The sequence below is a fragment of the Vombatus ursinus genome, unplaced genomic scaffold (assembly GCF_900497805.2).
Source record: "Vombatus ursinus unplaced genomic scaffold, bare-nosed wombat genome assembly UNPS02008996.1, whole genome shotgun sequence".
NCBI classification, from domain to species: Eukaryota; Metazoa; Chordata; class Mammalia; order Diprotodontia; family Vombatidae; genus Vombatus; species Vombatus ursinus.
The window spans coordinates 1,755,579-1,774,331 of NW_020948774.1; the positions used below are offsets into that span (position 1 = coordinate 1,755,579).

The 18,753-nt window shown below is 45.0% G+C and overlaps 1 protein-coding gene across 2 annotated transcripts in view; it reads left to right on the plus strand.

Moving 5' to 3' along the window:
• CEP131 (centrosomal protein 131) overlaps nucleotides 1-17,647 on the plus strand; it is a 46,799-nt gene extending 29,152 nt beyond the window's left edge. Inside the window, exons 13-26 of one of the 2 annotated variants that reach the window (XM_027850141.1) lie at nucleotides 933-1,124; nucleotides 1,794-1,916; nucleotides 2,824-2,949; nucleotides 4,618-4,734; nucleotides 6,703-6,805; nucleotides 7,778-7,979; nucleotides 10,124-10,231; nucleotides 10,375-10,492; nucleotides 11,028-11,102; nucleotides 11,323-11,465; nucleotides 14,913-15,090; nucleotides 15,199-15,395; nucleotides 17,119-17,179; nucleotides 17,281-17,647. In XM_027850141.1, the coding sequence (XP_027705942.1) occupies nucleotides 933-1,124; nucleotides 1,794-1,916; nucleotides 2,824-2,949; nucleotides 4,618-4,734; nucleotides 6,703-6,805; nucleotides 7,778-7,979; nucleotides 10,124-10,231; nucleotides 10,375-10,492; nucleotides 11,028-11,102; nucleotides 11,323-11,465; nucleotides 14,913-15,090; nucleotides 15,199-15,395; nucleotides 17,119-17,179; nucleotides 17,281-17,355 (1,818 nt within the window). In that variant the 3' untranslated portion in view covers nucleotides 17,356-17,647. The remainder of the gene's footprint in view (nucleotides 1-932; nucleotides 1,125-1,793; nucleotides 1,917-2,823; nucleotides 2,950-4,617; nucleotides 4,735-6,702; nucleotides 6,806-7,777; nucleotides 7,980-10,123; nucleotides 10,232-10,374; nucleotides 10,493-11,027; nucleotides 11,103-11,322; nucleotides 11,466-14,912; nucleotides 15,091-15,198; nucleotides 15,396-17,118; nucleotides 17,180-17,280) is intronic. The other variant, XM_027850142.1, reaches the window with a different exon arrangement.
• The last annotated feature ends 1,106 nt before the right edge of the window (nucleotides 17,648-18,753 follow it).

An 18,753-nucleotide genomic window follows, 5' to 3' on the forward strand; every position in this document is an offset into this window, starting at 1 on the left:
CCGGGGTCACACAGCTGCTAAGTGTCAAGTATCTAAGGTCGGATTTGAACTCAGGCCCTCCTGACTCCAAGACCGGAGCTCTATCCACTCCCTAATATCTTTATGAAGTCACTTCTATCAGCCCAGCATCTGTAAGCTCTGGGCCAGCAGGAAATAATGTTCTTTTCTCACCCAACTTCCTCCTGGATCAGCTCTATATTAAGAAACTCACTGAAGTCCCCCAATACTTCTACATAGGTTCCCAAAGACAGCCCCAATAGGTCCTTTCAGGGCTGGATAGGCTTTGGACTGAACATCTGTCATCTAAGGACCAGCCATTAGGTCATAGGTCATTAGAAGACTGACCACTAGGTGATCATCTCCTCAGACTGGAGGGGTTTCATTCTGCATGATATCTCTGTAGCCTTCCATGTCTTAGGAGATGGTCATCTGGTGGTCAGTCTTCTAATGATGAGCCTCTTCAGACCTAACTAGGCCGGTCCTTGGATGACAGACATACCGTCCAAAGCTTTTCAGCTTGGAGTACAAGGAAAATAACACTGGTGTTGAAGCAGCTTTGTTTCCTCCCATGTCTATTCATCTCACATTAATGGTGGCAGCTCTTCTGGGGGAGTGTGTGAATTTGTTTACATGAACACACAAGAGAGAGAGGATTTTCTTTTCCATTAGATCCTAGATGCCTGGGTAGGTGCTTTGAATAATTTGACCTTCCAAAAGCAAATCTTTAGTATGCTAGACCACTGCTGCCTCCCTGCCTTTCTTTATCATGACAAAAAAGTACAAAACAGACCAGCAGGCAGATGCCTCTTCTTAGGAGTTCCACACTATTCCAGTGTGATCTATGAAAAAAATAAACAATACTTCTTTTGCTTCCCTTCCCCTATACCAGTTCCACTCTAATTCCTATCCTTTTCCTCTTTCCTTCTCTACAGGAAGTTGACTCTAACTCCTTAACAGCTGACAACCTAGAAAAATTTGGGAAACTGAATCCACCACATGGAGTCCCAGAGGATGGGGCATTGCTTTCTGAGGCCAAGCTTCAAAGTATCATGAGCTTTTTAGATGAGATGGAGAAGTCAGAACAGGAACGACCCCATTCTGTAGCCTCAGCCCCGCCTCGGGAGGTGAGCCTCTGCTACCACCAGAGCCTCCTTTGTCCAAAACCCAAACAAAGGAATGCATGAATTTCATTGCTTCTTTTCTGGGGTCAGGGCTGGGTCCAGTGGAAGATTGTCACCAAGTGGATTCTTTTTCTATGCAGAGCAGTGGGGTCATAGGGTAATGTGTTAAAGATGGAGTTACTGATGTAGCTCAATTTGATGTGTGCTTAGAGAATACAGTCATCTTAATATTAACCCAAACTAGATGGAGTGAGAGTGATAGACTTATTACATATTTCAAAGCTAATAGCATTTTTTTTTAAAGATAGGATATCTTAATTCATGCTGCCTCTTCCTGCCTCTCTAAAGTGAATGATCAGGAGTTGAATGAATTTGGGGCACTATATACATACACATGCACATGCACACATATGTACCCATTTATGTACATGCATATACATACACACACCATTCTTACATTCTAGACTTTCTCTAGAGCATTTTAACTATGTTACATCTGATTTAGAGAGTAATTTAGATTTAGAGAGGGTGGGATAGATATGACAAGGAAGGGAGCTGGGAAAGGCAGATAACGTGCTTAGTTGGATCTGAGGAGAGGTTTCCATGAGAAATAATCAGATTCCGTTTGAGCCTTGTAGAAGACGATGCTGGTGTATTTAACCTTTTCCCCAGGGGATCTTGGCTGAAGAGGAGCAGGCATCAGCTGTGGCTGCTGAGGTCACCAGCTCTATGATGAGGCTGAGGCTGGAGGTGGAGGAGAAGAAGCAGGCTATGACGCTGCTGCAGACAGCATTGGTGGGTTACCCTGTGTGAAAATGGCCAACGTTCTTAAGGTCTTCTGGAACCAGTTTTGGGGAGGTTAATGTGGGACTGTGCTAAGGTTTTCCCGGTGGGAAGAGAATGTTTCATTTTGGATAGGAGTTTTGGTTTCCTCCATGTCACAGGTATTCTGTGTTCTGAGGAAATATGAGGAAGGAGATGTGTCCCCTCTGGTAACTAGATTAGAGCAGAAGAAGTCAAGCCTGTACTTAACTAACCTCAGACAGCCTGGACAATGTCCTGTTCTGAGAGAATACTAGAGACTCCACCACCTCCCTTGGTAGCCTGCTCCAGCATATGATAGACCTCATTCTCAGGAGGTCTTCACTCAAATCTCTCCAGCACCTAGCACAGTGCCTGGCACATAGGTGCTTAATAAATGTTTGCTCAGTGATTGATTGCTTTCATGTAAACCTATTTCCATCACCTCTGTGGGTCTGTCTGCCCAGGGAGGCCTAGCCAGAGGTCTAACTCATTCCCTGTGGTGGGAGAGACTGAACTCCTGGGGTGGTTAGCCAGGTTTGTGATTCAATGCCGCTTCTTGAGAAAATTTGCAGTAGAAGGCATCCCCTGCCCTTGATTAGAGAAAGGAGTAGTCTCATAGGCCTGCCTTTCTCACTCAGCATGTTAACTGCTTGCTTCTCATAAGCAGGGAATCAAATCTGGGTATGTTTCAGAACAGCTTTTTTTTTTCCCTTAACATTTCTTGGTTTTCCTTTATTGCTTCCTCCCACTGTGGGCTGCAGTAGAATTAGAACTCTCCAGTTGCCCCATGGTCAGCCCCATCTCCTCTGATCTTGGCCTCTGCTCCTTTAATTTGAACCCAGGTACCAGCCAACCCCCCCTCCCCTCCCATCCTCTTCCCCTGAAACCCCATTGACAGGCTCAGCAGCGAGAGCTTACTGTGCGGAACGTGAAGGAAACAGAGAAGGAGCTAAACCACCAGCTCAGACTGCAGAGGGAGCAGTATGAAGCTGCTATCCAGAGACACCTGGCCTTCATTGATCAGGTAACCCTGTGTGCTCATGGCAAGTAGCAGGACCTAGTGGGTAGTTTACGGGCTTGAAACTTAGAGACTGTATTTTGGCTTGTGCCTGTGCCATTTATTTTTGAGTTGATTTGAGGTCATCTCACTTTCCTTCTCCAAATTTCATTTTTTCCACCTGCAAAATGGGAGGATGAACCTTGTTCCTGCTTCATTCAATCAACCAACAAGCATTTATTAAGTGCCACCTATGTGCCAGGTACTATGCTCGGATACACAGGCAAGAGTAAAACAGCTCCTTCCTTCAAGGAGCTTACATTTTGTTGGGTGTGACAGCATGTACATATATAGATATAGACAAATACCCAGGGATTAGAGGGAAGGCACTAGCAATTGGATGAATCAGGAAAGGTCTCATAGAAAGTAGCACTTGAGCTGAGCCTTGAAGGAAACCAGAGATTTTCAGGGGTAGAGGTGAGAGAGGAGTATGTGCCAGGCATGGAGGACAGCCTGTGCAAAGGTTTGGAGGGAAGAAATGAAGTGCTGAGTATGAAGAATGGTAAGAAGGCCAGTTTGACTGGCCTGTTACTGGAGGTAATAGAGAGCCAATGGAGTTTTTTTGAGAGGGGAAGTGATCTAGGTTTTAATGAATCACCTGGACTTCAGGAAAATCACTTTGGCAGATGTATGGAGTATAGATTGGAGTGAATAGAAACTTGAGGTGGGAATAGAAGATGTTAAGATGCCTCTTGAAGGTAGAACTAGGGTTTTTTGTTTTTGTTTTTACTTCTAATGACTGTGTATGTCTCATATCTCCTTCCTTACTCCTGACCCATATGCATTCCACAGGTCAGGACAGCAGGAGCAGTCAAATGTTGGGGTGGGTCAGATACACACAGGTACTTCCTGATTAGGAAAGGGTTGGCCAAGTGCAGAAGCTGTAGGAACTAGAAGTTTTTTGTCTGAGATACATATTCTGAATGTGTTCTGGAACAATGACCCTACCTGCCTATAAGCCCTGCTAAGAATTCTGCAGAATATCCGTTTGAGGATGCTAGCAGAATATGGCCCAGCAGAAGTTTCTGGCTTAGCCATGCGATACTTTTAGGCTTGAAATTTCCCACAAATAACAGTCACTGTGGAGAAGAAGAGAGAAGGCATGACAGGAAACAACAGGGGAAGCCGCCTTAGGGGGATGCAGAGAATGGAAGGGGAAACATTGGCTCTGAGGATCCACAGGATACGTGATGCTACACTATCTCCCCAGCTCCTGCAGGGCTCACACGCCTGAACTCATGTGCCACAGCCAGTGTTTGGATTGATGCATCTATTCTCCTTCTTTCCTGGGTCCCAGTTTATTCAGCCCTCCCTGAAGCCCACCTTCTCTCAGGGATGTTTCTTGTAGAACTCCTATTCCCAACTTAGGGTACATGAAGATTTTGTTGGGACATAGTGTGGAAGGGCTGTTCTCGGGGAGTTCACCCCAGGGACAGGAGGCATCTCTGTTTGTGTAACTCGCTGGAACTTGTTTCCCTCTAGTCTTCTCTACTGGGGTTGCTTTCTGGGTTTCCCTTCCTCCTGCAACAATTGTGAGTTAATCCTGAAGTTAGGGGAGTATCCCCTCAGTACCTTCAGGTCCTGAGTTAGCAGCTTTACATATTGGCTTCACCTGGTCCCCTCCTCAAATCTCAGCTGATTGACGACAAGAAGGTCCTGAGTGAGAAGTGCGAGGCAGTGGTAGCTGAGCTGAAGCAAGTGGACCAGAAATACACAAAGAGAATCACCCAAGTGCAGGAGCAGCATGAACTGGTGAGAGATTCAAAGGGGTGGGTTCCTTGACTACACTGTGGGAGAGGCAGCAGGGCTTGCCCACACTGCCCTCTCCTTTCCTCATCTGCCCTGCCTTTGCTGGCTTACTTCTCTTCTGGCAGGGCTTTCATTTCTCTCACTCCTTTATCCCTCCTTTCCCTTTTCCTCTCTTTCCCTATTTCGTTAGGTGTGGTGTGCCTTCAGGCCTTTGTGTGAGGGAAATTTCTACTGTCATGTCTCTGCCAGGATTCTTGGAAGCATTGAACGGGCAAGGGGTGAGCCTCAGAGGGTGGGACCTAGGAAACCCTGAAGCCCTGCCCTGGATGATGTATATCACAGCCAAAGCCACCTGAGAACAAGATAGTTTCATAAATATTACCTGAGGAATGCTGGAACTTTTTTATATCCTAATGTGATAACGGGTGAATTGAGACAGCTCACAACTCACATTTGCATACTAATAAACCAATCTTTTTTTGCTTGGGGAAATGACTTGAGTTAGATGAGAAGAAATCAGGAGAAGAAATTAAGAAAGAAATTTCAAGAGACTATAGTAATTTAATTTCAATCTATGCTGAATAGTAGTTGGTAATTTATGTGGATTTATGCAAATTTTATACTGATATACTTGATAGCTTTCTTAAGGTATTTCATAAACCTCAGTACTGCTCAGTCCTGATGTGACTATTGGAGTGGCTGTTAAAGCCCACTTTTTCACTTCATCTCCGTTGCTTCTTCTCCAACTCCAATTAAAGCACAGTTTTTATATATATATATATATATATATATACACACACACACACACACACACACACACACAGGATTACAAGGAAACCAATTATATTGAAATGCAGTTTTATATATAAATATATATATATATATGTATATATATATATATATATATGTATATATGTATGTATTTTTAAAAAACAGTCTTACAGATCCCAGGTTAAAAACTGGCTTCTAAAGCCTTGTAATTAAGTATGGGACCTGGGAGCCTTGGAGTGATTTTTACTGGTATCCTTTTGTGGCCTCTCTGTTAGAAGGGCCATGGAGAGCAGGAGGAGAAACCTTATAACCTCATCCTCTACAAAACTGTCTACAAAGCTTTTCCCAATGCCATCCTTCTTGCTCCATTGTTCACCTTGGGGAGGAGATTAAAGAAGGTGACAAGGACATGGCCATGGAAGAACATTGCTTTAGGGAAGAGGCAGGAGAATGCAGAGCTTAGTGCAGTAGGACAGTGGATGGGGGAAAAATTTGGAATTTGAATTCCCGGTCCTTGCCTCAAAATGGACCTTTTTCTATTTTAGTTTCCCTTTCTCCCAAGCAAAATGTTCTTTGCTCCCTTCCTGCCTCCTAGGGAAATAACTGGAGTTTTTTTAGTCTGCAAAAGAAATATAAAACCATAAGGGTGGTGATTGGCCTATTAAAAATAAGTCCCTTTTAAAGCCAGCTCTCAGTAGCTGAGGGGTTTTATGGCATTTCCCTCTCAAAGTGACTAGATGAATTCTGTCTCAGACCTCTCTTGGCTTTCTCCTTGGGGACACTGAGGCAGGTGGTGTTTGCCTAGTAGACACCCTTCTGGGCACTTGGCTGACCAGTGTATGCCCAGCTTTGTTGGCGTTGCCAAGAAGATGATCTTAGTGAGTAAGTCTGCCCAGAAGTCCTTAAGCACTTGATGTGAGGCACCACAAGAAGAGAGGCAGCTGTGTGGGGAGGACAGTCCTTGGGAAAGTCAGCAGTCTATAACTTTGGCATTGGTAGGTAGGTTTCTTGAAATTCTCTGGTTGTTTTGCATGTATTAATAGCCTTTGCTATTCTGGTTCTACTGTTAGGACCTGGAAATGAACACTTTCCTGAATCTCCACTGATTTAAGGAGTCTGAAAATAGGTGGCAGTGGAAAGATGTGGGTTTCATTTTTCACTTCTCTTGGACTGTTCTTTAGCATCCTTTCTTGTTCACAGGAGATTAAGAAACTCAAAGAACTAATGAGTGCCACCGAAAAAATCCGAAGAGAGAAGTGGATCAATGAGAAAACCAAAAAGATCAAAGAGATCACTGTCCGAGGTAGGGGGGACCAGAAGGCCACTCTTGGGAATTGTCACCTATTGTTGACAGTGACTTAGCGATCATGCCATCTCTTTCTGTTCCTGAAGACATAGCTCATGTGGACCAGTGACATATTTGTCAAGGACATCTAGGTGTTCTTTCTGATCTCACTCACCATGGGTACAACTCCCTGCTAGGCTTTTTGTTCTGCTGTGGCAGATGTCGAGGTTATTCTCCTGGGCAAAGAAAAAAGATCTGAAAACCATAAACTAAGAGGAACAGTTGAAAGAATTGAGTCTGCTTAGCCTGGAGAAGAGGGGAAAAAAAGGCAGAATATCGTAGCAGTATTCACATATTTGAAACGTTTTGTTGTGTATAAGAGAACAGATGTTCCTCTGCTGCTCTAGAGGGCAGGACTGGCCCGGTGGAGAGAAAGGACAGAGGCATGCCTCTGACTGGGAGAGGAACTGTCCAGCGGGGGAGAGACCACCTTGACAATAGTGGGCGCCCCACCATTCAGGAAGAGACTCAAGTGAAAGGAATTGTAGAGGAGATGACTGCAGGGCTAGAAAACCTCCATGGTCCCTTTGAACTTAGATTCTGTGAATCTTTTAATGCCCTGGAGAGAGTGGGACCCTTGCCCAGGCTTTGAGACCTTCTCTTCTTGCCTTGCAGCTGAAGGGAGAGAAACAGGAGCATTGATACTAAGGCCAAGATAGTTCATGCTTCCCAGCCTTGTTGGCTTTAATGATCTTTCTCTTTTTCTATCTCTCTGGTGACAGTTCCCTCTTTAGATTCCCCCTGGGGGTGGGGAGGAAGATCCCATTTCCTGCCAGGAAAATGCCCAAGCATTCTTTTTATACTTGAAGGGGATGGAGAGAAGGGTTTCTGCTTCATTTCCAGAAGTGAGATTGGGTCCTGAGCTCATCTGCAGGAGCCTTTTTCCTGTTTGGTCTGTTTGGGATGACTGTTCCATGTCCCTCACCGTAGGCTTAGAGCCAGAGATCCAGAAGCTGATTGCCAAGCACAAGCAAGAAATCAAGAAGTTAAAGACCCTGCATGAGGCTGAGCTGCTGCAGTCAGACCAGCGGGCTGCTCAGCACTACGTGCAGCAGACAGAAGAGCTGAGGGAGCACCTGGAGCGAGAGAAGGAGGAACAGGGCCGGCGGGAGAGGGAGCTGGCCCGGCAGCGGTACATGGAAGGGTTTCTGGTGGGGACCGCTGGCAGTGCAGTGGACAGAGCGTTGGGCCTGGGGTCAGGAAGACCTGTGTTCAAATCCTGTCCCAGATACTTCCTAGCTGTGTGATCCTGGGCAGGTCACTTAATCCCGATTTGCCTCATTTTCCCTATCTGTAACATGAGGAGAGTAATAGTACCTGCCTCCCAGGGTTGTTGTGAGGATCAGATGAGATAATTGTGAAGCACTTTAGCACAGTTCCTGGCACTGTGAGTGACATGCATACATATATACACATACATATACATTTGTGTGTGTGTATATAAAAATACACATATGTATATGTATAGATAGAGGTGGGTAGATTGATAGACTGATACACACATATGCATATACATACACATACACATATATGTGTTAGTTATCATCATTATGAGGATGATTATTATCATGTGACTCCTAATGTGATTGAAATTGGGTCAGTACCTGAAGTCGGGAGGTGAGTGCTAATCATACCACCTGTTCTGAAATGATGAGACAAACAAGCATGGAGCAGAACTATGGCTTGTTCTAGTCCCTTCAGACAGAGTCTGAGATGGAACCAGACCCTAAATCCAAAAGCGGTGCCCTGGGCTCACTGCTCTCCAGTTAATATTGTGCTTTCCTCAGGGCTGACGAGTGATTCTGTAAGAAGGTAGTTGAGAATGTAGGCAGGGTAAAGAGCACTGAACTGGGAATCAAGAGGCCTGACTTCTGCCTTTGCCACCAGCTAACTGCATGAGCTTGGACAAATAGCTTTACATCTTCAAGCCTCTGTTTCTTCTTCTGTAAAATGAAGGCATTGGGCATGTAATCTCCGAGGGCCTCCACAATTCTTGACATTTCATGGTAGGACCAGACTGCTTCCGTTACTTCCCTGAGGCCTCACTGCTGGTTATTATCCAAGTCTGAGCTTTGTTTGTTGTTGGTCCTTCATTCTCGAAGAGGACCATGACATCAGGAAGGTGATGTCGTGACTTGCAAGTGAATTGGATTTAAGTGAGGCAGGGCTGTGCAAAGTCATTAGCTTCAATTTCCCTCAGAGCCATCTGGGTCCAGTGGCAAGATATAGATTAGGACGACTGGAGATGGCCCAGATGCAGTGGGAGACCTTGACCTTTTTAAGCTAAGGACTTTCCCAGGTCTCAGTTTGTCGGAGACAATGCCCATTCAGTGATCAAGGCTAGGTAAGAGATGAGGCAAAGAATGGCCTCTTTTACCTAAGTCCAAAAAAAAATCAATTTTTGAAGGGAAGACCCTCAGGGTTTCTGGTCAAAACAGAAATAATTGCTATTTATACTCTGAGCCATTAGAGCCCAAATATTAAGACCTGAGGGAAGGAGGTAGTAGAGAGGTTGACGGGGTTTTCTCCTTGAACCCTAGACACCCCTCCTCAGGGGAAAAAAAACCCTCATATATGAAGATAATAAACTCATTGCTTCTTCCTATATAAAATCTCAGAGACCTTACTTTGCTAAAGAAAATGTTATGTTAGTTTTCATGAGTTTTAATATCCCTTTACCAGCTCAGCGTAGTAGATCAGGCTCCTTTCACCTTAGCTTCACCTCCCAACTGATCTTTGGGAGAAATGGGGAAAATTGAGAACACCTGACATGTAAATAGCAAGTGTATACCCAGAGCGGAATGAGCTGAACTGTTTTAGCAAGGATCAAACAGGATAATATAGGTAAAGTATGTTGCCAACTATGGCATACTATGTAATTCCAAATGATTATTCTTGTCACTATTATTCTTCTCTCCTACAATACATCTCCTGTTTTTCAGTATTTATTTCCTGCTTGAGGTTTGCAGAACAAGAGTGTTTCCCCATATCAAACTTTAGCATTTGATCAACATCCTACTCACGTGTTCCCCATGAACAGAAGCATATCCCAGGGGTGGGGGCGTAATGGGTCTTCCCTTCCCACATCTCATTTTCCCTTACCCCAACACACACAAGCCCTGGTTAATCTGCTATGTCTCCTTAGCTGATAGTAGATGGTTTACCCCTGTTGCTTTAATGATTCAATTGCAAGGGAGTGAATTGAGGGAAGTACACCCTCCCTTCAGTGATTAAGCAGAGATCAGTGTAATGGAGGAGAATCTGTCTTCCCCGCAGATATGAGCAGCACTCGGAGGAGTTGGAACAGGCCCTGCAGCAGCAGCGGCGCCGACTCCACCATGAGGTGGCGGAAGAGAAGGAGCGGCTGAACCAGCAGGCGGCCAGGTAGGCAGGAGCAAGGCAGGCCGCAGTGATACAGGAGGCCTTCCGGGAGCTAGCCCTGCAGCAGTCCACTAGATTGGCGCTTTTTCATGTTTCTTTTTCACCCGCCTTCTTTAGCACTGACCACTTCTGACATGCCTTTTCAGGCAGCGGGCGGAGCTAGAGAAGCTGAAGCAGCAGCTTGAGGAAAACAGCTGCGTGGTGACAAAGGCCCTCAGGGAGGAATACGAGAAGGGGAGAGAGGAGCAAGAAAGGCGGCACCAGGTTTCCCTTTCTCTCTTTCCTTCCATCTGCATGTCACCCCTCCAGCTTTTCCTAAAACCACCCAGTGGCATTCTTCTGTTCCCACAATAGCACCATGAACTCATTTTAACCTAAAAAACACTTATCAGGTACCTACTGTGTTGTGACTCTTTCTGTTGAGGCCCAAAGAGAGGTTAGGGTCACTTAAGATTTCAGAGCATTGTTTTACTCTGCTGAGTCTCCTGACTCCCAACCCAGGGCACTTCTTATTAGACCCGGCTACATTTCAAGAAACCCAGGCTTCTCCTTTTCTTCCTCACAGGCAGCTCCAGTTGCTCTGAGAACTTCCTGGTGTCCCCTAGGGGTACCAAAGGGTGACTAGCTAAGCCTGCTCTGTCCTCTGTCCTCTGCCCTAAGCTCTGAGCCTTTCCTGGAATCACAGGTTTATTCTTCAAGGTGCTGTAGGTCAAACTCTAGCAGGCAGAAGCTCAGGCCCTGGGGTGAGTGGAGAGTGGTCAGGAGGGCCTGTATCATAGGACTTTGCTTTATCTTTTAGCTGGATATGAAAGCGTTGAAGGAACGGCTCGAGGTGGAGAAGGAAGCCTGGGAAGCCAACTACTTAAAGAAAGAGGTGAAAGCCAATACTTACTCCCATTGGTCAACAAATCTTCTATGTCTTTCCCTTCTGCCCCTTCCTGTCTCTTAACCTCACCCCATCTCATCTCAAGATTCAAAGAAAAGGAAATCAGCATGTGGTCAGGAGTTGTAATCATTTTTTTAAATTTGTATCCCACTATTTAGTAGAATAGTCTTCATTAACATTTGCTGGGGTCTCTGCTGTTCTCTTCCAGGAAGCATGGCTGTTAAAACGGGAGCGTGAGCTGAAGGATGAAGTTCGGAAAGTCAGGGACAAGGAGATTGAGCTGGTTATCCAGAGGCTTGAAGCTGATATGACCCTGACCAAGGAGGAGTGTGAGCAAACAGCTGAGAACAGGTGAGAGTCAGAGCCAGAGGGAAAAGGAAGATTCTTGGGGTAGGCAATGCTAGAAGAGACAAGTCTGGCCTGACTGCTTTTCGGTGGGGACAATCACTGTATCTATGACAAACAAACATTGAGTCTCTACTATGTGCCATAGAGTGAATGGAGAGGAATGTTGTATATTAAGGAAGAAAAGGTAGGAAGAAGCCAGATTGTGACATTTAAATGCCTAACTGAAGATGTTAAATTTGATCTTAGAGATATAACAAGGAGCTACTGGAGTTTATTGAGTTGGGAGGAGCAGGGTTAAGGAGGACTTAAACTTTAGGAAAATCAGTTTAGCAGCTGAGTGCAGGATGGGCTGAGGTGGGGAGGAACTTGAAGCAGGGAGACCAACCAGAAAGCTATTGCAGTGGTCCGGGCATGAGGTGAGGACCCTGTACAGGGTGGCAGCTATGTGAGTGAGATGCTGTGGTGATAGAAATGACAGGATTAGGCAATTGAGTGGGGTGAATGAGATGGAGGATGTTCAATCAATTAAGCATTTATTTAGTACTTAATATTCTAAGAAGCATCATGCTGAGCACTGGAGATACAAAGAAAAAGCAAAAACATTTGTGTGTATACACACAAATGCACATATATATGTGTGTGTATCTCTTTCGCTTCCCTCCCCCTTTCCCTCCCTCCCTTCCTCCCTTCCTTCCTGACCATATAAGAGTAAATGGAAGATAACCTTAAAGGAGATGGCATTAACAGCTAGGGCCCCCTGGAAGAGGGGAAGCCAAGGAATCTTAAGAATTTGGAAGAGTTCTGTTCCAGGCATGGGGGATAGCAGCAAGGAACAGCAATTAGACCAATGTGGATCACAGAATGTAGAAAGGAGTGCAGTGTAAGATGATTAGGAAGAGAATGGGTTGTGAAGAGCTTTAATGCCAAGGACTTTATATATTTGATCCTGGAAATAATAGGAAGCCACTGGGGTTTGTTGAGCAGGAAGGTAACCTGGTCAGACCTACACTTTAGGAAAATCTGATTGGTGGGAAAGGTGAGTGACAGGCACTATGTTCTTTTATAGGGATGAATGAATAAATAATAAATAAAGCAATTATTGAGTGCTTATTAAGTTTAAAGTACTGTGTTAACTGATGGGGATACAAATAGAATAATAAGACAGGCGCTGCTCTCAAGAATCTCATGTTCTAATAAAGGAGACCACACAGATGGGAGCTTTCAGATACAACTGAGATGGAAAAATTCTGTGAGGCTTAGGGACAAAGGAGATGGTAATGCCTCTTTAATGTCATTTCCGCTGATAAAATCTTATCAGTTTCTGATTTTGAACCATTTGACAGTGCCAGGGACTTTGGGGGCAAGAACTTTCATTTCGAGATGATAAAAAACCTCTGTAACAGCCCAAGAAACAATCTTCAGTGGAACACAGGTTGCTAAGTGATAGTAAAGGAGACTCCAGAGAGTAGCCATGAGGAGCAAGAATTTCCTGACTCCACCACCATGACTGATCAGTGACTGATATGAGTCACAGTATAAATTTAAGGTGCAGCCATATCTGGAAGGGTTTTCGAGGGAAGCAGCATCACCAGGAGGGAGCCAGATCTTAGTGCCAAAGATGGAAGGAGTGAAAAAGGAAGAGAATTAAGATGAAAACAAGTTTGTTCACTATAGAGCAGGTGGTTCCAGAGGGCAAAACTTGAGTCAGATGTTTGGGGGTATGGAAATGAAATGAATAGAAACAAAAGAGATTGAAGGGATGTTCTTTAGCAGCCAAGGGTTTAATATCACAGGAGTGGTGAGATTAAGAGGCATGGGAGTATGCTGGGGAGTGAGGTCAGGTAGAGTAACAGGAATTAGCCTAATGAAGATGTTCTGGTAAAGCCTGTTGACTCCTCAGAATAATAGTTTTAAATACGTAAAATAAATTACATAGGATTAGAAAGGTAACCAACAGTTAGTGAAAATAAAGACATAAATTATCCATCCGGGTTCATGGACACCACTACCCCTCCTCCCCACAGACCTTATAGTCTAGCAGAGTAAAATAAATAGCTGATGTTTACGTACTGTTCTGCAGTTTACAAAGTACTTGAAGCAAGTAGTGCAAGCTGTTATCATTCCCAGTTTGGAGATGAGGAAATTGAGATTTAGAGCAGTTAATTGCCTTGTTTATGATTACATAGTACTGAAACTGGGACTCCAGCTCAGATCTGCTGACTCCAAGTCCAACTTTCCCATTTTACAGATGAGGAAACAGAGGTGCAAAGAAGTTAAGAGAGCTGTCCATGATGACACTGAAGTGTCAGAAGCAGGTCCTCTAACTGCAAATCTGCGTTGTACCAGTGGTCCTGCTGTAGTACACTACCCCCCCATCCCATCCCCACAGGGGCTTGTTAATACTGCAGAAGAGGGACAATGTGAGGCAACTTGCCTCACATAATTATTTCTTACATTCGGATAGTGCTCTAAGGTTCACAAAGCACTTTGGTCACAGTCCTATGAAGCAGGTAGTTCAGCTGGGTGTTGTCATGCAGAGGGACCCTGTCTCTTACCTTCTCTCAAACTCAATTTCCTTTTCTGTCAGATAGGGATGACAATAGTAGCAGATAACGAATGAATGAAAAAACATTTATTAAGCACTTAGTATGTATTGAGCACTGTGCTAATCGATGAGGGTACAAATACATAGCAAAGAGAGTCTCTTTCCTCAAGGAGCTTTACATTCTAGTTGGGAAAGCCAACACACACAGTACAATGTGTAGCCCAGGAGGGCATATGGTTTGAAAAGTTAAAGGGGTGGTGAGTGGAATAATTGGGGAACATATTGACATACCCTTTCCTGAGCCAATTATGGTTCCAAAACTGGAAGGGGTATTGGGGCCCCAAGCTGGTGCAGAGGGACACAAAGTGTGGCTGGAGACGAGGTTTTGACAAAGCAGGTGATGAGGCAGTTGCCAGGCGGCACAGCAGTCCCAGGTGGGGATTCTGGGCATGAAAGGGTGGTCTGCCAGGGCTTCACGTTTGGACCAGCTGGTGTAGAAAGATACACAGGTAAAGCACTTTGTAAACTCTGGGGCACTCTGTAAACATTGGCTGTTCTGATTGTGGTTTTCCTTGGTTTTATAGATGAGGAGACTGAAGCCCCAAGAAATTCCGTGATTCTCTCATGAGGTCACAGTCAGCATTAGAGATGGGCATCAAACCCAGATTTCCTGACTTGATCCACTGTAGCATGAGAAATCACAAAAGCCAATAAGCATGGATCTCGATCAGTGTACAGCAGGGGTTATAATGCAGTTTAGTAGATACCAGTGACATGCAGTGACAGAGTGAGAGGTTTGGTGATGTACTGAAAGTCCAGTAGCAAGTCAGTGACAAAACTTGGCCTAGATGCTGGGGCTGGTGATATTGTCAGCGTGTCCCACCTTTGGTCTTTCCTGCCCTCAGGATCAAGCGTGTACGGGACAAATATGAGGCAGAACTTGCCGATCTGGAGCAGTCAGAGCGAAAGCTGCAGGAGCGCTGTGCAGAGCTGAAGGGCCGGCTGGGGGAGGCTGAAGGTGAAAACTCTCGGCTCCAGGGCCTTGTGAAACGGAAGGAAAAGGAGGTGGAGGATGTAATAATGGTGAGCCCAGGCATCCTGGAGGCACCATAAGTTCGGGGGCTCTTATGGAATGTCCTCTCCCCTTCCCTGCATCCACAGGCTGCCTCTGATTCTTAGCTTCTCCTGCAGGTGAAGGATAAGTTAATGGAAGAGAGGAGCAGCCTGTCAGAGGTGATCCGCCAGGAATTCTCAGACCGACTGATGGCAACTGAAGAGGAGAACAGGCGATTGAAAGTAGAGATATCAGAGCTGCGGACCCGTCAACAGTTAGAACTGGAGAAGATCACTCGGGACAAAGAAGATGAGCTGGAAGAAGTGCATAAAAGGTAAGAGTGTCATGGTTCCAGCCAATCAGTCTCTCCTGTTTGCATTGGTAAATGGATTGATTTCTTGTCTGAGAAGCCTTCCTTGAGGAATAACAGAAACCTGCATTTTAAAAAATTTTGACATTTTTTTGCTCAATTACATGTAAAAACAATTTTTAACATTCATTTTTTAAAAACTTTTGAGTTCCAAATTCTCTCCCTTCCTCCCTCCTCATTGAGAAGGCGAACAATTTGGTATAGGTTATACATGTACAGTCATACAAAACATATTTCCACATTAGTCATATTGTGAAAGAAAACAATAGACCAAAAAAGAAAAAAACCAAGAAGAATAAAGAAAGTATAGAAAAAATAGGCTTTGATCTACGTTCAGACTCCACGAGTTCTGTCTCTGGAGATGAGTAGTATTTTTCATCTTAAGTCCTCCGGGATTGTCTTAGATCATTGAATTGCAGAAAACAGCTAAGTTATTCACAGTTGATCATTGTACAATATTGCTGTTACTGTGTACAGTGTTCTGCTGGTTCTGTTCATTTTACCTTGCATCAGTTCATGTAAATCTTTCCACAACCTACATTTTTGAAGGATCTACTCAGTGTTTAGCATTGCACTAGGCAGTCAGGGGAGGATATGGCTTTGACTTGTGATATATGGAAGGAAAGGATGGGTATAATGGAGGCCAGGGAATAAAGGGAGAGCCACTTCTGTTCCATTCCTAGTTGCCCCTGTTATTTAGGGATAGCCCATATGCCCCTATAATTTTCCAATATGATAGAAAATTCTTTAGGACAAAAAGTTGGATGGATCCTGCAAAGCAGCTATTTAACACTGATTCGCTTCACCCACTGGCACCCAGCTCACTCTTATTGCTTGTTTCACATTGGTTCAGATGCACTCTACAGGTGACGCATAGTCCATTGCCCTTCTTGGTCAGGTTTGCCCTCCATAGAGACATAGTAGGAGAATTGCTGAACCAGAACAAGATATAGTTTTAACATACTTTCTAGGCCATCCCAGTATAGCCATATATTACTGATCCTAATGCAGCCAGAGGAATGATATTAGTACTGTTAAACACACATCCCAGTCATAGGTGTGACAGGGAAGGGCAGAGCCAGTAGGCCTAGGAAAGGAGTCTATGAGAGGGTATGTATCTATACCAAAAATAAGTAAATTATTCTGTGGATATTCATCTGAGAGGCAAGGCCCCCTTGGACTGTGGAAGGAGATAGCTCAGCACTACAGTCCTCATTTGTTATTAATAAATAGCAATGCCCCTTTGTAGAATTGGTCAGTGGGGGCTTAACAATGCCTTTCTTAGCAGGCTAGTCATATTCTTGTGCTACTGACAGAACATATATCCCTAGGGGGTGGGTCAGTATGGAGCAACCTTCAGTCTCCTAGGGAGGTTGATAGGAAGCAGCAGCGGTCTGAGCCCCCTTGGAAAGGTTGCTGAGTGATTTGGCATCATGGTGATTTGCCTAGTAGGTTGTGTGGAGACTGTTCCTCTGCAGACCAAAGGTACAGATGAAGAAGCAGGCCTAGAGCAGCTAAGTGATTTCATCAAGGCCACAAACTTGAATTATTACCAAAGTATGTTTCTAGTCCAAATCTTCAGAGTCTCAGTCTGGAGTTTGTTCCACTGGTCTTCTATTCCGTTGACTAAATATGCTGTGGGGTAATTGGAGCCTCCTAGTCAACCTCGTGTCTGTTCTCCTCCCAGGGTCAAGATGGCTATAATGAAGAAAGAAGAGACTGTGAACAGCCTTCGAAAACAGTATGACGTAAGTTGTTCCTTCCAACCCGTACCTCTTGATCTGTCCCGGGGGTGACGTCCTCTGTGAGGCCCTGGGCCTGACAAGCTCTGTGTATCTGTGTGTCCCAGGCAGCAGTAAAGCGGGCTGACCACCTCGAGGCACTGCTGGAGCAACAGAGGAAGCAGCTCCTGAGTGTCAAGTGAGCACCCCCTCTTGCCACACAGAAGAGAGACTGCAGCTACAAGTCTGCTGGGGTGGCCCTCGCTGTCCCGGGGGACTGTGAGTCTATGGCTGTGAATGAGGAAGCACTAATGCCCCGGGGCCTGGGAGAGAAGAGGGCCTCTCCTCAACCTCTGCTCTTCTGTTTTTACAGTGTTTGTCCCCCACGCCCATGAATGAGTGGCTTCCTAACCTGAGAGCCATCTCAGGGCTTCTGTCGTTGTATTTTAACATTAAAAAAGTCACTGGTTTCTAAAACACAGTGCAGCCCTTTAATTTGTCTCTCCTAGAGTGAGAAGTGTTTGGAGATAAGAGGGTAGTCATAGGGACATCTGTTCAGAAGTGATAACATGGGACCTGAGAGAGCTGAGTTTCTAGTTATCGCCTACAATTTCCCTTCCTTCTCTTTCCCACTCACTCTCTCACACCTTCTTGGAATGAAGATCCACTCAGTGCCCTGGCATGGAGAGATGGAAGAGCAGGCAGGCTTACAGGGAGGTCCTGAGGGATGGTTGAGTCCCAGCTCCCAGCTCTTCTCCAGGTTCTGCTGCTTGCAGCTGTTCAGTCCCTGACATTGCACCACCTGGCTTCACCCCTTAGTTGCCCTGATGAGCACGGAAGCTGCTTACTCCATTCCCCAGACACACCACAATGGATTTGAACATTTAAAAGGATAATTTTATTAAGAAACAGAGAAATAACACAACCAAAGTACAAGAAGCATTCATAAGAGATGGTAGCTCACCAGCAGAAGAACTTTGCCGAGCACAGGTTTCCGAGATGCTGTAAGTGCCAAACAAAGAAACTCAGATTCACTTCTAGGAATAAGGATTTCCAGATCCCTTTCAGCGCTTGCTTCCTCCTCAGTCTTGTTTTATGCAGGCTTCCGTTTTGTGTCTCCTGGCCAAGGCTGGGCAGCACTTCTTCATAACTTCCCTTGAACCTCAAGGCCCTACCCCGTTCCTGTGGCCTGTGAATGAGGAAGGCATTTTATCTGACCCCAGAGCTCTGTGTCTCCTCCTCTGACTATCCAGCACTGATCTTACAGCCATCACCTCAGAAGTCTCTGACTTTGGTCTTATGGGATTATTGCCCTTGCTCCTGATCTGTTTCTTTCTGGTTTTATTTGTCTCAATCACATTCACTACCCCACCATTATTCTCTTCATTGAAGCTCATGCGGTCCCATGACTGGAGAAAAGGGGGACACACACATCAGCTGAGATGTGGAAGTAGGATTGACATGACATGGGAGCTGTGATGAGGGCAGTTAGGGAGAGTCAAAGACAACTCTAAATTTTCCAAAAATCTGTGTGACTGATACTGTGGCTGATACATCAGCAGAAACAGAGAAGAGACAGAGCAGGCAGGTTTTTTTTTTAA